Source organism: Artemia franciscana, chromosome 21, assembly GCF_032884065.1.
Source record: "Artemia franciscana chromosome 21, ASM3288406v1, whole genome shotgun sequence".
NCBI lineage: Eukaryota > Metazoa > Arthropoda > Branchiopoda > Anostraca > Artemiidae > Artemia > Artemia franciscana.
Genome location: NC_088883.1, coordinates 24296458 through 24323530, shown reverse-complemented (window position 1 = coordinate 24323530; position 27073 = coordinate 24296458). Strand labels below are relative to the sequence as shown.

At 38.1% G+C, this 27073-nt stretch overlaps 1 protein-coding gene across 1 annotated transcript in view; it reads left to right on the top strand.

The window, feature by feature from the left end:
• Nucleotides 1-27073, top strand: part of LOC136040712 (tudor domain-containing protein 7-like) — a 69363-nt gene that overhangs the window by 2912 nt on the left and 39378 nt on the right. The window contains exons 2-4 of the mRNA XM_065725015.1: nt 16318-16449; nt 20756-20875; nt 23341-23607. Of these exons, the coding sequence (XP_065581087.1) occupies nt 16318-16449; nt 20756-20875; nt 23341-23607 (519 nt within the window). The remainder of the gene's footprint in view (nt 1-16317; nt 16450-20755; nt 20876-23340; nt 23608-27073) is intronic.

Genomic DNA, 27073 nt, shown 5'->3' with positions numbered 1-27073 from the left:
CTGATTTCCCAGCATTATTTAAAAAAGATAAGAAATTAAACAAACAAGAGCTCATATGGCACTTGTGACGAGGTCGGAAGAGCCAAGAGCTCCTATGGTATGAGCACTAGCAAAATTCTAAGAATCAATAGATTAATTTAAAAGGAAAATCAGAGGCTTAATGCCGGTCGGGATTTTAAAATAAGAGCTCTGAATCACGAGGCCCTTCTAAATATCAAAATTCATTAAGATCCGATCACCCGCTCGCAAGTTAAAAATACCTCAAATTTTTCTAATTTTTCCTTTCCCTTCAGCCCCCCAGATGTTCGAATCGGGGAAAACGCTTTATCAAGTCAATTTGTACAGCTCCCTGTCACGCCTACCAATTTTCATCGTCCTAGCACGTCCAGAAGTACCAAACTCGCCAAAGCACTGAACCCCACCACCTAACTCCCCCAAAGAGAGCAGATCCAGTCCGGTTACGTCAGTCACGTATCTACGACATTTATAAGCATTTTCCAAGATTTATGGTTACCCCCACCAGCTCCCCCGAATGTCAACAGATCTGGTCGGGATTTGAAATAAGAGGTCTGAGACAAGAGTTCCTTCTAAATATCAAATTTCATTAAGAGCCAGTCACCCGTTCTTAAGTAAAAATACCTCAGTTTTTCTAATTTTTCCAAACTAATAACCCCCAGCTCCCCCAAAGAGAACGGATCCGTACCAATTATGTCAATCTCGTATCTATAACCTGTGCTTATTCTTCCCATCAAGTTTCATCCCGATATCTCCACTCTAAGCGTTTTCCAAGATTTCTGCTACCCCCCCCCCCCCGACCCTCAATTTCCCCGGATCTGATTCGAATTGAAAATGGAGCATCTGAGACATATGATTCTTCTATATATCAAGTTTCATTGAAATCCGATCACCCATTCGTAAGATACCTCGTTTTCACGTTTTCCAAAAATTCCGGCTTCCCCCTCCAACTCCCTTCAATGTCACCGGATCTGGTCGGTATTTAAAATGAAAGTTTTAAAGCACAAGATCCTTCTAGATATCAAATTTCATTAAGATCTGATCACCCGTTCAATACCTCATTTTTCTAATTTTTCCGAATTACTCCCCCCCCCCAAACTCCAACAAAGAGAGTGGATCCGGTCCGGTTATGTCAGTCACCTATCTTGGACTTGTGCTTATTCCTGTCCACCAAGTTTCATCCTGATCTCTTCTCTTTAAGCGTTTCCAAAGATTCCCCCCCCCCCCCCTAATGACAATGGACCCGGTCGGGATAAAAAAAATAAAAGATCTGAGTTTTGAGGTCCTTCTAAATATGAAATTCCATTAGATACGATCACTCTTTCGCAAGTTAAAAATACCTCATTTTTTCTAATTTTTAGAATTACCTCCTCCCCCCAACTCCCCTAAAGAGAGCAGATCTGTTCGGTTATGTCAATCCTGTATCTAGGACTTGTGCCCATTTTCCCACCAGGTTTCATCCCGATTCCTCCACTGTAAGTATTTTCCAAGATTTTAGGCTCCGCCCCCCAAACTTCCCCTTTATCGGATATGGTAGATTCCATCACTCCTTCGTAAGTTAAAAATACCTCATTTTTCTAATTATCTAGAATTAACCCTCTCCCCTCCCCCAAAGAGAGCAGATCCGTCCCAGTTATGTCAATCACGTATCTAGGACTTGTGCATATTTTTTACCACCAAGTTTCATCCTGATCCCTCCACTCTAAGCGTTTTCCAAGATTTTAGGCTCCCCCTCAATTCCCCCCCCCCATGTCACCAGATCCAGTCGGGATTTAAAATAAGAGCTCTGAGACACGATATCCTTCTAAACTTCAAATTTCATTAAAATCTGATCACTCCTTCGTAAGTTAGAAATAACTCATTTTTTCGATTTTTTTTCAGAATTAACCCCCCCCCCAACTCTTCCAAACAGAGCAGATCCCTTCCGGTTATGTCAATAACGTATCTAGGACTTCTGTTTATTTTCCCCCACCAAGTTTCATCCCGATCCCTCCACTCTAACCGTTTTCTCCCTCTCCAATTCCCCCCGATGTCATTCGATCTGGTCGGGATTTAAAATAAGAGTTCAGAGACACGATATCCTTCCAAGAATCAAATTTCTATAAGATCCCATCACCCGTTCGAAAGTTAAAAATGCTTCATTTTTCTATTTTTCCGAATTAACCATCCCCCACTCCTCCCCGCTTCAGATGGCCAAATCGGGGGGGAAAACGACTGTTTCTAATTTAATCTGGTCCGGTCCTTAATATGTCTGCCAAGTTTCATCGTCCCAGCTTGCCTGGACGTGCCTGAATTAGCAAAGCCGGGACAGACAGACAGACAGACCGACAGAATTTGCGATCGCTATATGTCACTTGGTTAATATTAAGTGCCATAAAAAACCAATTATTCGACTGAAAGTAAGGAGCAACATTTAGACTTCAAATGAACAGAAATTATTGCGTCTATAAGACGGTTCGCCTTCTCCATAGTACCTTGCTCTTTAAGCTAAGTTTGATTTTTATTCCAATTATTTAAGAAAAACTCCTGAATCACAAAGCCAGTCCGATTAATTAAAATAATAAGCTATTTTAAAAATTGTAAGAAAACTTTAGCGTAAAGATCGGAATATTGAGGAGAAATCGACCCCCCCTTATATACGTAATATTTTTTGTCCGTTTTAAGTTTTAACGGTGCTTCTTACTTTCAGTAGAAAAACTTGTTTTTATATTAACTAGCTGTTGGGGTGGCGCTTCGAGCCACCCCAACACCTAGTTGGTGGGGGCACTTTGCGCCCCCCCCCCCCCAAGCCTCCCCGCACGCGTAAGTCGTTACGCGCCATTATAGTTGTTTCCCTGTGTACCACCCATGAATATATATAGATTTATATATGTGTCTTGAACTACGTAAAACTTGCAAATATACAACATTCTTGGCTTTCCCATTGTCTGTGCATTTACCGACCCTCGAAGATGCAACGTACAATTGTCCATGGGAAAAACAATCAGTATTAAGATCTATACCACATTTTTCTAATGATTGACCTTGAGCTTTGTTAATGGTGATTGCAAATGCTAATCGAATTGGGAATTGCAATCTTTTAAATTGAAAAGGCAGATCTGTTGGAATCATGGGAATGCGAGGAATAAGAACAGTCTCACCCTCAAAAGGCCCTGTCAAGATTGTGGCCTCTATTAGGTTTTCCATCGTTTTTTTTTTACGGCAAGTCGCATGCCATTGCAAAGCTTTGGTGGGTTGATATTTCTTAAACGTATTATTGGTACGCCTATTTTTAGTTGTAGCACGTGTGGTGGAAACCCTGAAAGATCCACGGAATTTAAAAATTCAGATGGATTATTAATCGCTTCATTTGGTTCCAAAACTGTGTCGACTGACTAGTAAAGGACTGCCTGGTCTCGAATCTTGGTCAAAACAATATTGTTGATTTCGTGGACGTCTATATTTTTGGGTGCAAGAATCGCTCTTTCACTTAGCCATTTATTATTTTTATAATTGTTTAGAATATTCGGAAATACTTTTTCAATCAATTCATTTTTGGACGTCACTAAATTACACAAATCAGCAGGTAGTTGTATACGTCCTGAAATAGAGTCTACTGGGAGCTTTCTGTTTCCAATTGCCAGCAATTGATCTGAAAATGATTGACCAGAGTCATCGTTTTGCAGTCGGACACGCATATTTGTAGTTAATTTTAATGTCTTTACGTGTGCCCATAAATTATAATTTTTCAGGCAAGCATTCATTTCGTCTGCAGGGGTTGATCCAGGTATTATAGGTTATGTTTGCCTGAAATCTCACACAAGCAATATTAATGTGCTGCCAAAGGGTTTCGATTTCCCTCGCAAATCTTTCAAGCATTGATCCAGAGCCTAGAGCGATTTTTTGTGTGCCATTGTGCTCTCATCCCAAATAATAAGTTTGCATTGCTGCAATACTTTACCCATCCCAGATGATTTGGAAATATTGCACGTGGGAGTTTCTGTAGAATGCAAATTCAGAGGCAATTTCAAAGCGGAATGAGCAGTTCTTCCACCAGGCAGCAATGTTGCGGCTATTCCGGACGACGCAATAGCCAACGCTATATCAGTTTTTGATATAATTGATGCCAGAATCAGTTTTATCACAAACGTTTTACCAGTACCTCCTGGCGCATCCAAAAAGAAAATTTCTCCAACGTTGTTATCGACACAATGCATTTATGTCTTTTTGTTCCGACGTTAACTTGGAAATGTTATTTTGTATATGCGACAATAGATCACTCGTACTGTAACTTTGTTCACGATCCAATTCTACACATGTCGAAACAGCAGCGATACGGTTAGGTGAAGGCATTCCCAAATCCTGAAGAGGTTTGTTTGCCATACATACGCACAAATCTTCTATAATAACTAAAGTGTAGTTATAAATTTCTGATGTAAAATCAAAAGTCATATCTGACGTCTCTAACTGTTTTCGATGGAGTATATCTTCGGACATTTTTGACTTATATTTTTCCCATAACTCTGTAGGAGCTGATGGAGAGCAAGTTGTTAAAATGATGCCAAACAATGCACGAATTTGACTTGGAGTTGACGTTTCGCACGCGTCATTGATGCAGTTATCCCAGTGTTGGTCATTCTCCAATAAATGCAGAGCTTTGCATGCACTACGATAAGTGTCATGTATAGTATCGTTTACAGTTCTCAAATACTCAAAGGATGTCGGACCGGGTACATTCACCAAAAGCAGGCTTAGAAAGAAGCATTCATGTTGATTGGGGTGAACGGTGTAGAGTCTTCCTATCGTGGTATCTTTGAAGATGGTAGGCAGGCCGTCGACTGACTTACCCTGTTTTTGACGTTCAAATACTTTATTTTTAGTATTCCACGTGTAATACGAAGGCACTTCAGTATACAGCAGTTTTTTTGCAAAAGAATAATTTTTGCAAAGCGAAAAGATAGCGGTTAACTTTGTATCCGGTGGATTCAGGGCTCTTTGTTGCACGTTGGTTTCCGAGAAATAAACACGTTGACTATTCTGTAAATGTACCGCTAAATGAACAACAGCTGGACTACGTTCATGTATCGGAAATGAAAGAATTTGCCAAACAGCTTCATTACTGCTTATGTATCTTTCAGCCTGATATTGTGCGATTTCGTCGATATCTTTGATTTCGGGCTGTAAGCGAAAAACTGCAATGTCACTGCCTTTTTTGACGTATTTACATATGTATTTAATTGCCTTTACGGAGTTACAGTATTCAACGTTTATATGTGCATTAAATGTTTTTGATAATAATGGGGAATATGGAACAACCCACTGGTTATCTACTTTGATGGTGGTACCGTTACGCTTCTTTATTATTGCTGTTTTACCGCCGTCTTCAGTAGATCTTCTTCTATATTGTGGGTAACCATCATTGCCAGTAATTGTGTTGGATACTAAAAGTCGAGGATATTGCTTTGTGCACATTCCTTTGGCCATGCATGGTGAATTTTCGTTCAGTGCACCTCAAGGTCCATTTATCATACTTTTTACAATAATATCATGTAACCCCTTATCGACATTTTCATCAGGTATTTCAGCGGAAATCACATCATCAATTTCGTTCGAAGTAATTTTTTTATGTAGCCAGATTAGCATATTTGCGTGTGGCAAACCTCGTTTTTGCCATTCCACTGAGTACATCCAGCATCGTACTGACCCAAACACTTCAAGTTTTACTATGTAGTTTATCAGTGATTTCAAGTTTTGCCGAAAGACACGGGCCGTAATGTCATGTCTATGAACCACCAATTGTCCTTGAAGTAAAAGCTGCTGTATCTCGTCCCAAGATTGATTACATGTAAATGTAATAAATAAATCTTGAGCATATTCATGGATATGACGGGGACTGCCAGCATATGACGAAGGTAAAATTGTTAATCTTCCAACGTTTGTGGTATTACCGTCATTTACAAATGCATCTCGCAAATGAATGTATTGTTCAGAGCGGAGCTTGGTCTGATTCAGGCGGATATATAGCAAACGTTCTGATTCAATTTTAGCATACATATCAACGACGTATTGGTGAAACAATTGACGGCATAAAATATAATTTTCTTCATCCTGCCGAATCATTAGTCTATAGGAATAATAATGCATTGCACTGTATTTCTTATTCATTTCTTTGTTAGTGGCTGGATTAATCAATTTAATATTAAAGTGATAGCCGTCGGCTCCATCCCCAAAAATGATAGGATATTGTAGGGTATCGTAGCATCGATGAGTTTCGGCAATTCTTAACAACTGAGCGTTTCACTTATGAAGAATAATATCTCGAGGTAAAAACTAATCACCGACCATAACGATTGCCACTTCTTCGATAGTTGGAGCATTGTATCTACGCACATGTTGGCCAGGAGGCGTTTTGTCAGCGGAAATAACAATTTTATGCGTATCAGTAGGCATCAAATCGATGGCTGTTTTGAACAGACGTACTAAATTATTATTTTCGTGGAAAAGATCTTGCAATTGGGAAACGATTGTCCTTTCAACGTTGAGAGAAATTTCGCAACGTGCATTCAGTTCAGAATTTCTATCACTGATGAAGTATAATTGTAAAAATTTATGATTCTCGCCTGAGAATGGTAGAAGGGACCCTGCTCTGACGTAGTTCCAGTAAGGAAAGTCTTCAATGGCTCTCGTGGTGCAGCCAATATAGGAAGTTTAACTTTTCCTGAGGCGCAACACATTCCCATTGTTTCACCATTGAATTTCCAGGCCTTGCAATAGGGACAAATTTTAGACATAGTCCCGATTTGAACACATCTACTCAAGCTATAATCATCGACTGGGATGTACCTGAATGCCAGGCGATGACTTTCAGGTTGCTCTGATTCCTCGGCACGCTTTCTTTTCTTACTTTCTCTATCAGCGGCAAGCCTGATTTCTTGCTCTTCTTGTGATTCCTCGGCACGCCTTCTTTTTTCACTTTCTCTTTTAGCAGCAAGTCTGGTTTCATGTTGCTCTGGTAGTTCCTCGGCATGCCTTCTTTTTTCACTTTCTCTTTTAGCAGCAAGTCTAGTTTCATGTTGCTCTGGTAGTTCCTCGGCACGCCTTCTTTTTTCACTTTCTCTTTTAGCAGCAAGTTTGGTTTCGCGTTTTTCTGGTAGTTCCTCGGCACGCTTTCTGTTCTTTCTTTCTCTATCAGCCTCAAGCCTCTTTTCTTGCTGTTCTTGTGATTCCTCGGCACGCTTTCTTTTCTTACTTTCTCTATCAGCAGCAAGTTTTTTGGCATAGACTCTTTGAGCATCTTCCTCGGCTGTTGCCATTGTAAGTTCATCAGTCATTTTACAGTTAAACATTAAAAGATTTCTCCGTGAACGCATGTCTTAAATACCTTTAATGACGTCACCGTCATAAAAAAAATGACGACAACTAACTTCATGACGTCAGTCAACACACAAACATGACGTTACCCGACAGACCCACACACACAGACAACTTATTTTTATATATATATATAGATAGATAGACTAGCTGTTGGTGTGGGGCTTCCCCCCCCCCCCCAAGCCCCCCTCCGCGTGCGTAAGTCGTTACGCGCCATTGTAGTTGTGTCCCTGTGTCCCACCTGCGAATATATATATATATATATATATATATATATATATATATATATATTTATATATATATATATACTAGCTGTTGGGGTGGCGCTTCGCGCCCCCCCCAAGCCCCCCCGCGCGCGTAATTCGTTACCCGCCATATTAGCTACGCGCCATTGTAGCTGTGTCCCCGTGTCCCACGTGTGAATAGAGATAGATATAAATATATTTTTTTTAACTACGTAAAACATGCGAATATACAACATTCTTCGCTGTCCCATTGTCTGTGCATATAAATAGCATTTATATTCCCTGTGTCCCGGTCGTCATTTGTGTCCTGGTGTCCCAGTTTGTATTTTCTCTTTGAGTGTCTCGGTCGTCATTTATATTCCCTGTGTCCCTGTGTCCCGGTCTGTAATTTCTATTCAAACAATCTCTGTGTCTCAGTCGTCAATTATATATTCCGCCTGTGCCCCCGGCGTCCCCGTTGTAGTTGTGTCCCTGCGTCCCGGTTGTCATTTATGTTCCCGGTCGTGATTTTTGTCCGGGTTTTGACTCTCGCTTTCCAAGCGGATTTTCATCTAACTGCGCGGTTTTGCGTTCTTTAGCCGCAAGCCTGTTTTCTTGCTGTTCTTGTGATTCCTCGTTACGCTTTCTTTCCTTACTTTCTCTATCAGCAGCAAGTTTTTTGGCATAGACTCTTTGAGGAGCTTCCTCGGCTGTTGCCATTGTAGGTTCTTCAGTCATTTTACAATTAAACACTTTTCCGTGAACACATGTCTTAAATACCATTAATGACGTCACCTTCAAAGCAAAAATGACGACAACTAATTTCATGACGTAAGTCAACACAGAAACATGACGTCACCTGATCCACAGACAGACAGACAACTTATTTATATATATATAGAATATATATAATATATATCTATCTATATCTATATATATAAAAATAAGTTGTCTGTCTGTCTGTCTGTGGATCAGGTGACGTCATGTTTCTGTGTCGACTGACGTCATGAAGTTAGTTGTCGTCATTTTTGCTATGATGGTGACGTCATTAACGGTATTTAAGACATTTGTTCACGGAAAAATGTTTAATTGTAAAATGACTGAAGAACCTACAATGGCAACAGCCGAGGAAGCTGCTCAAAGAGTTTATGCCAAAAAACTTGCTGCTGATAGAGAAAGTAAGAAAAGAAAGCGTTCCGAGGAATCACAAGAACAGCAAGAAAACAGGCTTGCAGCTGATAGAGAAAGTAAGAAAAGAAAGCGTGCCGGGGAATCACAAGAACAGCAAGAAAACAGGCTTGCGGCTAAAGAATGCAAAACCGCGCAGTTAGATGAAAATCCACCTGGACAGCGAGAGTCAAAACATATCAAAACTGAAAACGATAGCGATGATGATTGGGTTTGGGATTTTGACTTGGATAAGGTCATCAATGCCTACCAGATTTACGTTAAAAAAACAAAGGTTCGTCGATATGTACTTCATAGTGACGCTGAAAAATAAAGAAGAAAAAGAAAACTGAAAAAAGAAAAAAGGTAAACAACTAAAAAAAAACTAAAAAGAAAAAACACTCAAAGAGAAATTACAGACCGGGACACAAATGACGACCGAGACAGAGGGAATATAAGTGACGACCGGGAACCTCAAAGAGAAATTACAGACTGGGACACCCGGACACAAATCACGACCGGGACACAGGGAATATAAATGACGACCGGGACACAGGGACACAACTACTACGGGGACGCCGGGGGCACAGGCCGGATATATAGACACCGGGACACAAATGACGACCGGGACACAGGGAATATAAATGACGACCGGGACACTCAAAAAGAAATTACAAACTGGGACACCGGGACACAAATGACGACCGGGACACAGGGAATATAAATGACGACCGGGACACAGGGACACATCATTAGAATAATGAGGTATAGATCTGAATACGGATTGTTTTTCCCATGGACAATTATATGTTGCATGTTCAAGAGTCAGTAAACCTGACAATCTATTTATATGCACAGACAATGGGACAGCGAAGAATGTTGTATATTCGCATGTTTTACGTAGTTAAAAACATATTTATATCTATCTCTATTCACAGGTGGGACACAGGGACACAACTACAATGGCGCGTAACTAATATGGCGCGTAACGACTTACGCGCGCGGGGGGCTTGGGGGGGGGGGGCGCGAAGCGCCCCACCAACTAGGTGTTGGGGTGGCGCGAAGCGCCACCCCAACAGCTAGTATATATATATATATATATATATATATATATATATATATATATATATATATATATATATATATATATATATATATAAATAAGTTGTCTGTCTGTCTGTGGATCAGGTGACCTCATGTTTCTGTGTCGGCTGACGTCATGAAATTAGTTGTCGTCATTTTTGCTTTGACGGTGACGTCATTAATGATATTTAAGACTTGCGTTCACGGAAAAATGTTTAATTGTAAAATGACTGAAGAACCTACAATGGCAACAGCCGAGGAAGCTGCTCAAAGAGCCTATGCCAAAAAACTTGCTGCTGATAGAGAAAGTAAGAAAAGAAAGCGTGCCGAGGAATCACAATTACAGCAAGAAAACAGGCTTGCAGCTGATAGAGAAAGTAAGAAAAGAAAGCGTGCCGAGGAATCACAAGAACAGCAAGAAAACATGCTTGCGGCTAAAGAACGCAAAACCGCGCAGTTAGATGAAAATCCACCTGGAAAGCGAGAGTCAAAACATATCAAAACTGAAAATGATAGCGATGATGATTGGGTTTGGGATTTTGACTTGGATAAGGTCATCAATGCCTACCAGATTTAAGTTAAAAAGCAAAGGTTCGGCGATATGTACTTCATAGTGACGCTGAAAAATAAAGAAGAAAAAAAAACTGAAAAAATGTAAAAAACTAAAAAAAACTAAAAAGAAAAAACACTCAAAGATAAATTACAGACCGGGACACAAATGACGACCGACACAGAGGGAATATAAATGACGACCAGGAACCTCAAAGAAAAATTACAGACTGGGACACCCGGACACAAATCACGACAGGGAATATAAATGACGACCGGGACGCAGGGAAACAACTACAACGGGGACGCCGGGGGCACAGGCGGGATATATAATTGACGACTGAGACACAGGGATTGTTTGAATAGAAGTTACAGACCGGGACACAAATGACAACCGGGACACTGGGACACAGGGAATATAAATGACGACCGGGACACTCGAAGAGAAAATACAAACTGGGACACTAGGACACAAATGACGACCGGGACACAGGGAATATAAATGCTATTTATATGCACAGACAATGGGACAGCGAAGAATGTTGTATATTCGCATGTTTTACGTAGTTAAAAATATATATTTATATATATCTCTATTCACAGGTGGGACACAGCTACAATGGCGCGTAACTAATATGGGGCGTAACGACTTACGCGCGCGGGGGGGGGGGGGGGCGCGAAGTGCCCCACCAACTAGGTGTTGGGGTGGCGCGAAGCGAGTTGTGTGTATGCATGTTTGTTTGTTTGTAAAAAGAGCGTTTGCATATGACGTCATTATTAGTACATAAGGCTTTGTATATGCACAGACATATAAATATAAATGCTATTTATATGCACAGACAATGGGACAGCGAAGAATGTTGTATATTCGCATGTTTTACGTAGTTGAAAATATATATTTATATCTATCTCTATTCACAGGTGGGACACAGGGACACAGCTACAATGGCGCTTAACTAATATGGCGCGTAACGACTTACGCGCGCGGGGGGCTTGGAGGGGCGCGAAGCGCGCCACCAACTAGGTGTTGGGCTAACAGCTAGTCTATATATATAAAAATAAGTTGTCTGTCTGTGGATCAGGTGACGTCATGTTTCTGTGTCGACTGACGTCATGCAGTTAGTTGTCGTCATTTTTGCTATGACGGAGACGTCATTAAAGATATTTAAGACACATATGTTCACTTAGAAATCTATTAATGTTTAAGTTTAAAATGACTGATGAACTTACAATGGCAAAATCCGATGAAGATGCTCAAAGAGTCTATGCCAAAAAACTTGCTGCTGATAGAGAAAGTCAGAAAAGAAAGCGTTCCGAGGAATCAAAAGAACAGCAAGAAAACAGGCTTGAGGCTAAAGAACGCAAAACCGCGCAGTTAGATGAAGATCCACCTGGACAGCGAGAGTCAAAACATATCAAAACTGAAAATGATAGCGATGATGATTGGGTTTGGGATTTTGACTTGGATAAGGTCATCAATGCCTACCAGATTTTAGTTAAAAAAACAAAGGTTCAGTGATATGTATTTCATAGTGAAGCTGAAAAATAAAGAAGAAAAAGAAAACTGAAAAAAGAAAAAATGTAAAAAACTAAAAAATACTAAAAAGAAAAAACACTCAAAGAGAAATTACAGACCGGGACACAAATGACGACCGGGACAGAGGGAATATAAATAACGACCGGGACACTCAAAGAGAAATTACAGACTGGGATACCGGGACACAAATGACGACCGGGACACAGGGAATATAAATGACGACCAGGACACAGGTATTTAAGAATATCCTTCAAAGACAAATTTTTAATTGTAAGAAGACCGTTGAAAGAGAAATTTCTAATTGTAAAATGACTGAAGAACCTACAATGGCAACGGTACCACCATCGAAGTAGATAACCAGTGGGTTGTTCCATATTCCCCGTTATTATCAAAAACATTTAGTATTTGAGAACTGTAAACGGTACTATACATGACACTTACCGTAGTGCATGCCAAGCTCTGAATTTATTGGAGAATGACCAACACTGGGATAACTGCATCAATGACGCGTGCGAAACGTCAACCCCAAGTCAAATTCGTGCATTGTTGGATTCGAGACCAGGCAGTCCTTTACAAGTCAGTCGACACAGTTTTGGAACCAAATGAAGCGGTTTCAGGGTTTCCACCACACGTGCTACAACTAAAAATAGGCGTACCAATAATACTTTTAAGAAATATCAACCCACCAAAGCTTTGCAATGGCACGTGACTTGCCGTAAAAAAACAATGGGAAACCTAATAGAGGCCACAATCTTGACAGGGCCTTTTGAGGGTGAGGCTGTTCTTATTCCTCGCATTCCCATGATTCCAACGGATCTGCCTTTTCAATTTAAAAGATTTCAATTCCCAATTCGATTAGCATTTGCAATCACCATTAACAAAGCTCAAGGTCAATCATTAGAAAAATGTGGTATAGATCTTAATACTGATTGTTTTTCCCATGGACAATTGTACGTTCCATGTTCGAGGGTTGGTAAACCTGACAATCTATTTATATGCAGCGACAATTGGACAGCGAAGAATGTTGTATATTCGCAAGTTTTACGCAGTTAATTTGTATTGTATCTATCTATCTATCCATCTATATAAAAACGAGTTGTGTGTATGCATGTTTGTTTGTTTGTAAAGAGTGTTTGCTTATGACGTCATTATTAGTACATACGGCTTTGTATATGCACAGACAATGGGAAAGCCAAGAAGGTTGTATATTCGCAATTTTTACGTAGTTTAACTCCTGCAGACGAAATGAATGCTCGCCTGAAAAATTATAATTTATGGGCACACGTAAAAATATTAAAATTAACTACAAATATGCGTGTCCGATTGCAAAACGATGAATCTGGTCAAACATTTTCAGATCAATTGCTGGCAATTGGAAACGGAAAGCTCCCAGTAGTGGGAAAGCCAAAAATGTTGTATATTCGCAATTTTTACGTAGTTTGAAACAGATATATAAATCTATCTATATTCACAGGTGGGACACAGGGACACAACTACAATGGCGCGTAACTAATATGGCGCGTAACGACTTACGCGCGCGGGGGGGCTTGGGGGGGCGCGAAGCGCCCCACCAACTAGGTGGGGGTGGCGCTTCGCGCCACCCCAACAGCTAGTATATATAAATATATATATAAGCTGTCTGTGTGTCGAGTGACGTCATGTTTGTGTGTCGACTGACGTCATATTTGTCGACTGACGAAATTACAGACCGAGACATCGGGACACAAATGACGACTGGGACACCGAGACATAGGGAATATAAATGACGACCGGGACACTCAGAGAGAAAGTGACCGGGACACAAGGAATGTTCGATTAGCAATCACCATCAACAAAGAACCGGGACACACATGACGACCGGGACACAGGGAATATAAATGACGACCAGGACACTCAAAGAGAAATTACAGACCGGGACACCGGAACACAAATGACGACCGGGACACAGGGAATATAAATGACGATCGCAACACTCAAAGAGAAATTACAGACTGGGACACCGGGACACAAATGACGACCGGGACACAGGGAAACAACAAAAACGGGGACGCCGGGGGGCACAGGGGGATATATAAATGACGACGGGGACACAGGGAATTTCCGATTAGCAATCACCATCAACAAAGCTCAAGGGCAATCATTAGAATAATTTGGTATAGATCTGAATACAGATTGTTTTTCCCATGGACAATTGCATTTTGTATGTTCAAGAGTCGGTAAACCTCAAAATCTATTTATATGCACAGACAATGGGACAGCCAAGAATGTTGTATATTCGCAAGTTGTCCATGGGAAAACAATCCGTATTCAGATCTATACCGCATTTTTCTAATGATTGCCCTTGGGCTTTGTTGATGGTAATTGCTAATCGAAAATTCCCTGTGTCCTCGTCGTCATTTATATATCCCCCATGTGCCCTTCCGGCGTCCCCGTTGTAGTTGTGTCCCTGTGTCCAGGTCGTCATTTGCGTCCCGTTGTCTCGGTCTGTAATTTCTCTGTGAGTGTCGTGGTCTTCATTTATATTCCCTTTGTCCCGCTTGTCATTTGTGTCCCGGTGTCCCGGTCTGTATGTTTTCTTTGAGTGTCCCGGTCGTTATTTATATTCCTTATGTCCCGGTGTCCCGGTCTGTAACATACGACAATAGATCAATTGTGTTGTAACTTTGTTCACGATCCCGTTCTACACATGTAGAAATAGAAGCAGTACGATTAGGTGAAGGCATTCCCAAATGCTTGAGAAGTTTGTTTGCAATATATAATTACAAATCTTCAATCATGACTAAAGTGCAGTTATAAATTTCTGTTGTAAAGTCCAAGGTCATATCTGACCTTTCTAGCCGTATTCGGTGGAGTATATTCTCGGCCATTTGCGATTTATATTTCTCCCATAACTCTGTAGGAGATGAAGGATACCAACTTTTGCCGGAAGACACGGGCCGTAACGTCATGTCCATGAACCGGCGATTGTCCAGGATGTAAAAGCTGATGTATCTAATCCTAAGATGGATTATATATAAATGAAATAAATGACGAATTATTAATCTATAAGCATAATATTTCATTGCGCTGCATTCTTTGTTAGTGGCTGGATTTATCAATTTAATATTAAAGTAATAGCCGTCGGCTCCATCCCAAACAATGATAGTATATTGTAGGGCATCGTAGCATCGATGAATTTAATAAAAAACTTCTCTTTGAAACGCCTTCTTATTTACTTATAATGACGTCATATACAAAGCCTTTGACGTCATATACAAATCACCGACCATAACGATTGCCACTTCATTGATAGTTGCGTATCAGTAGGCATCAATTTGATTGCTGTTTTGAACAGAAGCACTAAATTATTATTTATGCGGAAAAGATGTTGCAACTGGGAAACGATAGTCCTTTCAACATCGTTTTTTTTTATCATCGGTATCACTTTCAAGTTGTTTGGTTTGTCTTACCTTGACTTGTCTTTCGTCACTATAAAATACATATCACCGAACCTTTGTTTTTTTTAAACTAAAATCTGGTAGGCATTGATGACCTTTTCCAAGTCAAAATCCCAAACCCAATCATCATCGCTATCATTTTCAGTTTTGATACGTTTTGACTCTCGCTGTCCAGGTTGTTTCAGGTTGCTCTTGTGATTCCTCGGCATGCTTTCTTTTGGTGATTTCTCTTTGAGACGCAAGCCTGTTTTCACGCTGTTGTTGTGATTCCTCGGCACGCTTTCTTTTCATACTTTCTCTATTAGCCGCAAGCCTGTTTTCATGCTGTTGCTGTGATTCCTTGGCACTCTTTCTTTTCTTATTTTCTCTATTAGCCGCAAGCCTTTTGTCATTTGCTCTTTGAGCAGCTTCCTCGGCTGTTTCTTCTTAATGACGTCATATACAGTCGACAAACATGACGTCAGTCGACAAACAAACGTGACGTCAGTCGACAGTCGACAAACATGACGTCAGTACACAAACAACTTATATATATATATATATATATATATATATATAGATTACATAATAACATATACTATGTAAATACATATTTGATATATGTTTTGCTTCACCTTCTATTAACCTAACCCACTACCATTTAACTAGGCTTAGGCGATTGTAAAGTTCTTTTTAAATAAATAATATTATGCATCTTTCGAAAGTAGCGGAAACAAACTGTGAGTTGATAAAACCAGTACTTCTAATAAATAACATCTATGAAACAAGTAAACGCCATTATTTTCCCCCGGGAAATAAATTCAACTTTCTCTCTAAATGAAAATTGTAATGTCGACAGCATTGACTGTGTGGCAGGAGGGAACAAAATGCACATTCTCCCCCTCCCCTCCTTGAGGGAAAATCTAGGTTTTGGCTCTGTTTTAATCTGGGTGTTTGATATGTTCCTTTTTTTCAGGCTAAATTTGACGATTTCCTTCACGAGTTGGACGAATTTTTTAGCAACCCCGAAACTGCTAAACCTGTTGGCTCTGTGACCGTTGGACAAATGTATGGGGCATATGTTGACGAAATATGGCAAAGAGTGCTGGTATGTTCTTCTGTTTTAATCAAATATCAAAATCAAAGGAAAATCTTAGTCAATTTAATCAGTTAAAAATCGATCAATTACAAATTTAATCAAATATAACTTTATCAATTATCATTGAGCAAATATGAAATTTCTTATCATTTTAATATATTGATTTAAGGTTGGAATGCTTTTTCAGTAAGACTTGAAAGGGGAAATTGCGAGTTCAAACTTTATCGAAAGACAATTTTTGTAAAACGATTGTTCCAAGCATTCGTCGCAACACAAGGTAAACTAACGGAAAAACAGAAGGGTGGGGGGCGGGGTTTATGTATCGGTCTTTTACCAGTTGGACGTTTTGGACCGTCTTTTTGACTCGCTTATGAATTCTAAGAACGGTGTGACCGCAACAAATCATTTACGACTGGTACCACTATAAGTTGCCTTCTCAACAAAATTTTTCAAATTGTGAAAAAAATTGCCTGTGCATGCGTTTCACCTTAGTTACTGTTGTGTTGCCAAAGGGATGCAGAAGGATATGTCAGCCATCCCTCATACATGCTGCTGCCCAGACATATGAAACAAAGAGAAGAAAGGATATAATAAATGAAAAATAAAACCAAATAGGTGAGAAAAACGAGGATTTTATCAGCCAATAGCAAACAATGAAAACGAAAACAACGCGAATATTCCGTCAAGGACTTCCGCCAAGTCGTCTTCAGTGCTCAGAAAAAAACAAAGACAAGAACTAACGTTTCGAAGTAAACTCTACAAGAAGAGAAAGGCAATGAATCAAAAAACCATCTAGAATTATTGAAAGACACTTTATCATTTGGATTGGACAAATATCCTTTGCTTAGCAATAGATTTTGTCTGCCTGCAATTTCGATTTTCATTAGATATGCGGACACAATGTTTTAAATTAAAAAGGGGGGAAAATACTGATTGAATCTTTTAATATTAATTTATTATAAATTGGACTTAAGGAAACACCTCCTGTATCTCTATTTATAACAAAATTTACATTTATATATTTTTAAATCTCAATTGCCTCTCTAAAAGATTGTGGTTGGCTATTTACAGTTAAAGTTGCCTCTTCAAGAAGAATTAAATGATCGGAGTTCTCAAAAATATGGAGGGCTAAAGCAGAATCAAAGATGCCATTTTTGCTTTCAAACCTCAAGGACTTATCTATTGAATTTTTGTGTTCATGTAATCATTCACCCAGTTGTTGATGGATCATAACAATGTGAAACTTCCCATATGAACACGGGACTCTGTGGACACCACTACCCACTATAGGGTTGGTTTTATCCTTTCCCGAGTTGAAGAAAATGTTCAAGTTTTTGTTCAGTTTTGAAAGAAACAGAGATTGTGTTTTTTTTTCTCACCTATTTGATTTTATTTTTCATTTATAATATGCTTTCTTCTCTTTGTTTCATACGTCATGCATAGTCAGTTTGTTCTTAGAATGTATTTATGCCCAGATATCTTCTCATTAGGGTTGGATTATCATTTGATGTGCTTCAGGTGTAGGGAGTCACTCTCCTATCATGTGGATAATATGCTTCAATTAGTGCCATTTTCGTTGACGTGTAGCATCTTTTATTAAAGGCAGGTGTGAGGAAGGTTTGACTGTCTTTTTTGTAATACCTAAGGAGGGTTCATCTATTTGGCCAGTCGAGCACCCTCTGAGATAAAGTTATAATAGCAGATGATTGGACGTGGATGTTAAACGTCACCTTCGGTAAAATAATCAAGTCATGTTATCTTTAACATGATAATATTCTCTATCTATAACAGTTTGATTATCTATAATAATCCTGACTCGGTGATTGGTTTGACTTTCACCAAGTTTATCCGATAATATTTTCCATTCTGTACAAGTTACAACTGTAGCGTAAAAATGCATGTTTCATACGGAATATAAACTGCCAGTACAATATTGACTAAAATGATTTCATAGTTTTGTTGTTTTTTTTATTGTTGTTTTTGGGAGATTTTTTGTGACGGTGTGTCTCCGGCTATTATTCAATATCCTGTGTAGACAGATTTTTTGAAAAGCAAAGATCCTCTTTTCTTGCTACTGGTTTAGATTCCAGTATTCACAGCTATAGAGATGGTTGGAGTGGATTCTGCTGTTGATCGTTCTCATTTGCAGTCTAAATGAGTATTTTCTGGTCCACTGACTTTTCAAATCCTAGACTGTACCACCTTCTTGTTCGTTGCACTCAACTTCTAAGATTTATAAAATGTATTGTTTCCTCTACTGCTTTATCCCCACTTTTTGCTCTATGATGAATTCCTTGTTTTCCATCCCAAATAGCTTGTTTTCTCTTGGATTATATCGCATATAGCAATGATCAGGAATCTAAGTTTATCCGTAATGTCGCAAAATGTATTTGTGATAAAAAAAAGTACGTATAACCTAAAAAAGAAATTTGTTTATGTTTGGATTTTAAACGTCTTCACTTCATGTTAAATAAAAATCGTTCAAAAAAATCATTATATTGGTTTTTATTTGTTAATAATAAGCAGCTGGAAACTTTTTTTTGGTCAGAATGATTTTATGGCCCAATTTTAGCTAAAAATAGTTTTTGTAGAACAAAAGGGTGCCAAACTATAGTTTATTGAGGTGCAATCTTTTAGTCGAATCTTGTTGTCGGGGGACTCCCCCTCCCCCCGTGCAAGTAAACATATGAAAACGGTTTTTTTTTTTGCTTTAACTCTAATTAAAGTAGAAGTGACGTTGCTTCCCCAATCAGAATCATAAAGAGCGCCTGTTCCTTACACATTCTCTTAGATTTAGGAAATTTATTGCGTAAACTGTCCTTTCGTTCCAAATTGCTATAAAGAACACAGCTAAGACTGGGAAATTCTAGCCTTAAAATGCCCTTTATAAGCTTTATCTCTCTCCCCCCCCACCTACTAAAACAAATCTGCTGTTTGACTTTTGTGCTGCAATGCTTCGAGAATCAGGGCACTTCTTAGGTGCGTTTGTCCTAAGGAACACGATAGAAATTTGATTTTTCCGTTTTCATAGGATCAATTTCTGTCTTGAATTATTGTCAAAGGGTTTTAGGGGAGCCTGGTGTAAAATAACAACTTAAGCTCCCCTCGACCTAAGGTATACAGGTAATTTAAGTCATGGAGGTAAAATATTGGCGAATTGAACGAACTTCGTTGAGGTTTTGAGATTATGTGGTAAGAAGAGCTGATGTTAGTTGTGGAAGTTGGGCAGATTAATCATCCAGGATATTATCCGTGAGGTAGGTGAATCCAATGAAGGCATCCAAATCAAGAATAGGCAAACAACAACAAGTAAAACAACATGAGGAATTAATCTAAGAAAGTGAAATTTGTTTAAATCTTAAATGAATATTTTGGTTCTGTATCCTAGAGCCATCCTCAGCAAAGTATATTTAAAAATATGAAATAAGACATATAAAACATGTAAAAATCAACATATAATAACAAATAAAAATACATAAACATATAATAACAAATAACAAAACAAATACGTAAACTTATAATAACAAATAAAAATACATATATGTCAACATATAATAACAAATAATAATACATGAACATAACCAAATAATAATACATAAACATAACCATATAATAATTTATAAAAATATAATAAAATGCCTGATTATTAAAACTAAAATTAAAAACAGTCCTAGAATATTTACTTCAAGGCAGTTCAACCTGGACAAAAGAAAACAACACGAACCAAGGCATTATATTCAGGTAAAAAAACAAATCAAGAGTATGTTTTTAATGTTATTTTTCAATTTTTTGGCTGTCAGCCTAAAAGGTCTCTTTGGTTCACGTTCATTGGTATTAGCTATCGGTTGGGAGCGTAATTTGTTAAATTATTTTTATTAAATTTTCGCATAATGCGTTGAGTGAATAATCCCTCGAGTCCCTATTTAAATAGTTATTATTTAGCTTAGTTTTATTTCTATTGGCTCCTGAACAACCTGTTTAATACTCAAATCATTTCTAGTTATTATACCATCCGTATTCTATTGCAGACATTTTTTTTTCTCAGTTTTGGTTGGTCCTACCACATAATAACTGCCGCAGTCACATGGTATATGATGCACCCCTCTTCGACGAGTAACTGGGGTCATATCTTCACCAGGCATTTGGAAATTCATCATGTTTAAATTACTATTACAAACTGTATACGACAATATTTTGGTGGAAAAATATTATAGAAATCTGATAAGAAATATGATAGAAAATGTCACTATTGGAGATCAATTCCTTATTTTTTTTAGCATTTCTTAGATATTAAACTAACTTCTTCTTTTTAAAGGTGGAAAAAGCAGATGAATCAGGCGTCCTATGCTCGTTGGTGGATGTTGGTGATCTTGAACAAATGAACTTGGAGGACCTCTACTATCTGCCAAAAGAATACACAGAATTGCCATTCCAGGTCAGTTCTGTTTTTTTTTTTTTTTTTTTTTTTTTTTTTTTTTTTTTTTTTTTTTTTTTTTTTTTTTTTTTTTTTTTTTAATTTGAACCAGTTTGTAACTGAGTAAGTGACCCTCATAAATATTTTAGAATGGCAATGGAATTGCCATTCCAGGTCAGTTCTGTTTTTCTTTTTTCTTTCTGTTTTTTTTTTTTTTTTTTTTTTTTTTTTTTTTTTTTTTTTTTTTTTTTTTTTTTTTTTTTTTTTTTTTTTTTTTTTTTTTTTTTTTTAATTTGAACCAGTTTGTAACTGAGTAAGCGACCCTCAGAAATATTTTAGTAAAACTCTTCGCTATTTTATGTTATATTTGCGTTTATGTAATGATTGGGTATCAAGAAGAGATATCTCTGAATGCGCAAAGCAAAGTTAAATAAATCTAAATAATTAGCTTTTTTGAAAAATCAATCTTGATTGGATTCAATGGATATGTAAAATACATATAAGCGCAGCTGAAGAGAGAGGGGGGATTTTCCCCCAGTTTCATTCAAAACAAAATTTGAAACCATATTATGGAAATATGGTGCCCAAGGCCGCATCTTGTCACATTATAAGCCCCTTCGCATCCCTATTCAGGGATCTTACCGAATGTGAAGACATCATCGCTGTAACACCGCTTCAGGGCGAGTGAATAGGCTTTGTGGGCACCCTATGCGCCACCAATGTTTTTAGAGGAACTAAGGTTTAAGTTAAGGTCTCATCCCCAAGATGAATCTTCTGATTCCGTGCCCTGCTAAATTTCAGACTACTGTGCCCCACTGTGTTCAACATTGATCATACTCCAGTGATTCTGACTTCGGTATTCTTTTGCTTGGGTAGAAAAAAATTAAGGGGAAGAGTTTTGGTAGAAGGAAAGCTGAAAAGGAAAGTAAGGATTTTGACAGGGGCTGTTCCAATCCTAACTCTGAGATACTCTGAGCAACTCAACCATTTCTAGGAGCCTAAAACTTTAACTCGGTTGTTAAGATTCTAAACACATGGGGTGATGATGTTGTAGAGTCGAGTTGACTCCTACCGACTCTCCTATTTTAGAGAGTTACTCAGAGCACTCAGTCCAAAAAAAGGGTTTGAGCGTTCAATTGGAGGATGTAATTGTTTGATATTTAGTGTATTTGCTGGCATATGTAAATAATACCATAGGAGCCAGCTTCGATCGACTTAAAGAAAGACATTTTTTTTTATCTCTTTTCCAAAACAACTTAATTTTATTTCCCTTTATTCGTTGTAGAAAGTAAAACCACTAGAGATTTGACATTTGGCTATTTGTGTCATTCATATGGAAACTGGATTAAAGCTGAAAATAATTTCCAGGGAGTCTTGGCCTGTCTAGATTGTTTTCTTTCCAATATTATTGAAAAAATAACAACCACCGCGAAGCTCTGTCCCATGACACCCAAATTGTTATTGCAATTTTTCTGCTGCACTATAGTATTTAATTAGAAACCGTTAAGAATTGTGTTTTGAAACTCCTCCTACTTATGCTCATGGCTTTGAGCCTTCATGGATCTCTAATTTCAGTCAGAATACGACATATGAAAAATACAAGGGGGCTGGGGGGGACTCAAAGAATTTTAAATGATTACTCCTAATGCATTGCTTTTGACCAAAAAAGTTCTGGAAAACATACCTAGGAAACGCAGCCTTACAGATCTGTGGCCAAAGCAAGCAGTAGAATACTGCCCAGGAGACATTTAGACTAAAATGATTGAAAAGTGTTTGGCTTATTTCAAACTGAAATTCATGCTAGGAGGGCTAGAATGGACCGATGGAAAACAAAAGAACTTGTGTTTGCACTTGATTAGGCTCAATTACCGATGATGCTGTTGGCATACTACGTAACGTGCTATATCTGATCCATTTTGTGTCAGTAAGAAAAAAAAAATAAAAAGGGACAACAGCCTATTGAGCCCAAAATGTTTCAAAATATTTTGAACTAACTTATTTGTCCATAACTTTGTCCAAGTCATACGTAAGCGCTCCGTTCATCCCTCTATCTAGTGCATCGCGTGATAACTGGACCATCTTGACGTTGTCGAAGTCTTCTGTCCATGTTTTTCTCAACCTGTCTTGGGGATGAAGGTCGTAAAGGAATCTTTCAAGGATCCCTCCGTGTTTCGTTACCGATCCACCGCAATTTTGTTGATTGGTGTTGCTGAGATTGGTTTCAGTGGACTGGAGTCTATGGTATATTACCATATCAGTTGTGACATCAGTGTGATTCAGGCAATGTGACGAAGGTATCTCGTTTCGAATGCTAGGTTTTTACGTCTTCTGTTTTGAGTTTCCCTGGTTTCACATCTGTATATACTTATAGGGATGACTAGGCTGTGGTACAGAATTTGGGAGTAAGTAAGTTATCTGTTAACTGTTATCTGGCTGGTTCTAAAATATGGTTGAATTTATTCGCTCAACTTTTTGTTATGTTTTAGGCCATCCGGTGCCAGTTAAAAGGTCTGGAGCTGTTTGCTGATGATGATGTTGCCACACAACGTGTACAGGCCCCTGATGTTGTTGGACAGATGGCCTTGGTTCACATTGAGGATAGAAAAGTTGATCCATTGATCCGGCAAATGACTTTAGAAGTCACTATGTCGATAACTGCCACCATAGACTCGGAAAAGAAAAAGGAGTTCAATTTGAATGAAGCGACAAGGAAGAGCATTATTGATAGCACTAAAGGATATGATAAACTTCAGGTATATTTTAGTTTTCTTGTTTCTCTTTTGGTAATGGAACAAGTCCTTACGTAAATCAAATATCTATTAAAGGATATTAACACTAGTTGATGGTCTCCTGACTGGGACGAATTTGGCATAAGGAAGAAACATAGAAGTGGTAACTGACAGTTAAGAATTTGTAGTTACAACAATCTAGTTATAACCGGCATTCACGAAACGACCCATCAGCTAGCATGGTCGTCACATTAGGCGTTTTTACTGCCAAACCAGACTCTATGGCAAATTTGTAATTCAGAGTTTTGCCCGGGTACAGTCGGGTTTGTCAGTGGATAAGACCGATGTTTGTAAGACGACTAACCTTATTTGTTACGCTACTGTTAAGGGAAGACTGGCAGGATCGATCCAAGGTCAGTTGAATATGAAACTGGAGAGTCTAGAATATGACAATGTAGAAGATTGATGGAAAAAATTTTGGAAAATAGTTTGCGAAGTAGCAGAAGCTGTTTAGGGAGAGTAGTTAGGAAATCCAGCTGGGAATATTGGTGAAAATGCTTTGACCTGGGTAGAAGAGAAGAGGCGATTGTACCAGAGGTTTCTGGGTGATAGATCCATTGAAAGTGATAAAACAGTAAGGAAAGTAGCCATTTAACTGCGAATTGAGGGGATATGAATATTCGGCCGTGGTTAAAATTACCGGGGATCCGATAGATGCACCGAGACGGCATAATAATTAGATTTTTTGGCATGTTAATAAATTGAGAGGAAGTAGTCAATTTAGACTTGTCCTATTTAAAGATAGTTAGAGCTTATTGAAAGTGTTAAAGAGGTATCAGTTAAATATCTTGAGAAGGTGATAAAACCTCATAAAGCTATATGAAATAATTCAGAAAAAGGGAAACAGTTTTCGTAAATTTGGAAATATATAGGATTTATTTTGCAGGAAGGAGTTACAGATAGCATTAGATAATTCTGAAATAGTAAGGCCTTGGGTGCATGTATTTTGGTAAATGAGTTTTAGAAATATGATGGATTTGAATTTAGGGATGAATTGCTAAAGATTGTGGAAATGATTTTAGAAAAGGGGGCTAGCTATTGACATTAAAAAAAAAAAAAACTTTAGTTAAACCGCTTTATAAAAAAGATGTTAAGGGTGATTGCGGAAATTTACAGAGGCATTAGCCTGATTTCTGTATAAAGCGAATTTCCTAGGGTGATGATACTTGTTAAAATAAGAGACGTTGTAGATAAATCTTAAGAGAAGATTAATGTGGTTTGAGGAAGAGGTGAGGAGGTGCAGTGGAAGAGTGAAGAGTTTGAGGAAGAGGTGAAGAGGTCGAGTGGAATAATGAAGAGCTTGAGGAAGAAGAGAAGAGGTTGAATATGAGAGTGAAGAGTTTGAGGAAGAAAAGAATAGGTCGAGCGATAGAGTGAAGAGTATGAGGAAAAGGTCGAATGTAAGAATGTAGAGTTTAAGAGAGTGGTTAAATGAAGAGGAGAAGAGGTCCAGTGGAAGAGTGAAGAGTTTGAGGAAGAGATGAAGAGGTCGAGTGGAAGTATGAAGAGCTTGAGGAAGAGGAGAAGAGGTCGAGTGAAAGGGTGAAGAGCTTGATGAAGGGGAGAAGATATTGAGTGGAAGAAGGAATAGTTTGAGGAAGAGTAGAAGAGGTTAAGTGGAAGGGTTAAGAGTATGAGAAAAAGGTTGAATGGAAGAATGAAGACTTTGAGGTAGAATGGTTTGATGAAGAGGAGAAAAGGCGGGGTGGAAGAGCCTGGAGTTTTTGGAAGAGATCGGCCGAATTTTGACCCTTAGTTTAATAATTGAGAAATGCCTGAGTCACCAGACCCCTTTAGGGAGGGGAGAGGATGCTTCCGCTAAATTTTACTTTTAGATTTATTATTGAGAAGGTCTCAAGTCGATAGAAATCGGGGTAAAGAAACAAAGAGAGAAAAATCTCAATGAAGAAAACAGTCAAAACGAGATATCGGCCAGTTGCAAAAAGACAAAAACTAAACGACGCCGATATTTCGCCTGTGTAAAAAAAAAACGAGGTGTCTTCAGTGTAAAAGAAACAAAGATTAAAAAACACATAAAAAATCACCAATATTAAAATACAATTGTTTTAACAGACCATTTGGATTACTGTTACCAATTGAGTTATTTCGATGAAAACACAAAAGCAACTAGATAAAAATTATACAAAATAGTTAGAAAGAAGGGTAGATGGTAACCTAGCCTAGGTAAATTTGATGTAGGAAAAGAAAACAGTAGTGGTTATCTACAACCAATTTTGTATTTGTTCTTTAAAGGACCCATAAGTTGGGCATAATACAAGTGTGATATTAAATGAAGTATCTGACCATTTTAGGATATTAACAAGTTTTCAAAATAGATATAAAAAACTGATCATTGATAAAAATGTGCTAATTCTTCACAAAGGAATGTTAAAGAAATGTAGTTTTGAGTTTCTAAATAGTGACGAATTAGACATCAATGCTAAGTTTCAAAATTGGTATTCAATTATAACTAGTTTATTGCTTAATTGTAGTACTCATAAAAGTGTAACTCGTCGTAGAGAAACTTTTCTAAGAGCTCTTTTAAAGCCTATTGTTAGAAGAAGGTGTTTTTTTCAAAATGTGTGCGACTAGTAATACTGTAAGTGATAAAACAGAATATATAATTTATCGTAACCAGTTAAATATACTACATCGTAAAGCCGCTGATGATGTCCTAGGGAAGAATGCTATATGTTTGGTAGAGAGGAGGATGGGTTTGCACAAGAATTATCTGAGTCATAGATCATGTGAAAATAAGAGAAATGTAAAGACAGTGGAGAAAGAACTAAAAAATGAACTAGGGACGTGTGAAGTGGATGCCAAGGAATAAATTGCCAAACTTCAAGAAGAGGCAGCCAGACGGCATAATAGAAAAGCATTGTACTGGCGTGTTAATAAATTGAAAGGGAATAGTCAATCATGACTTACCCGAGTTAAAGAAAGGAAACGGGGCCGCAATTAGTGATAAAGAAAGAATTGAAGAGATATGGGTACAACAATTTACATGAAAAGATTTAGTTGAAAATGAAATAGTCTGTGACACTTTGGATATGAAGGAAGATTTATTTTGCAAAGAAGAATTAATGACTACTAAAACGATAAAAAAAAGTAAGGTCCCAGGTTTTAATAGTGTTGTAAATGAGTTTCTTAAATATGGTGGTTACGAGGATAGAAATAAGCTTTTTAAGGTTATGAATATGATTCTTGAGAAAAGGGAAGTACCTGATTTACGAAAACCCTATTTAATATGATAATTTAAACCCTGTATACCGATTTTAGGAAAACCCTCTTTAAACCCCTGTATAAGAAGGGTGATAAGAGTGAGTGTGGTAAATATTGAGGCATTAGTGTCGTGTCTGTAGGTTTTTGCGAAGGTTCTATCCTTGTATAGTGTACCAGACAAATACATTAAAGTGATTAGTGCCATATA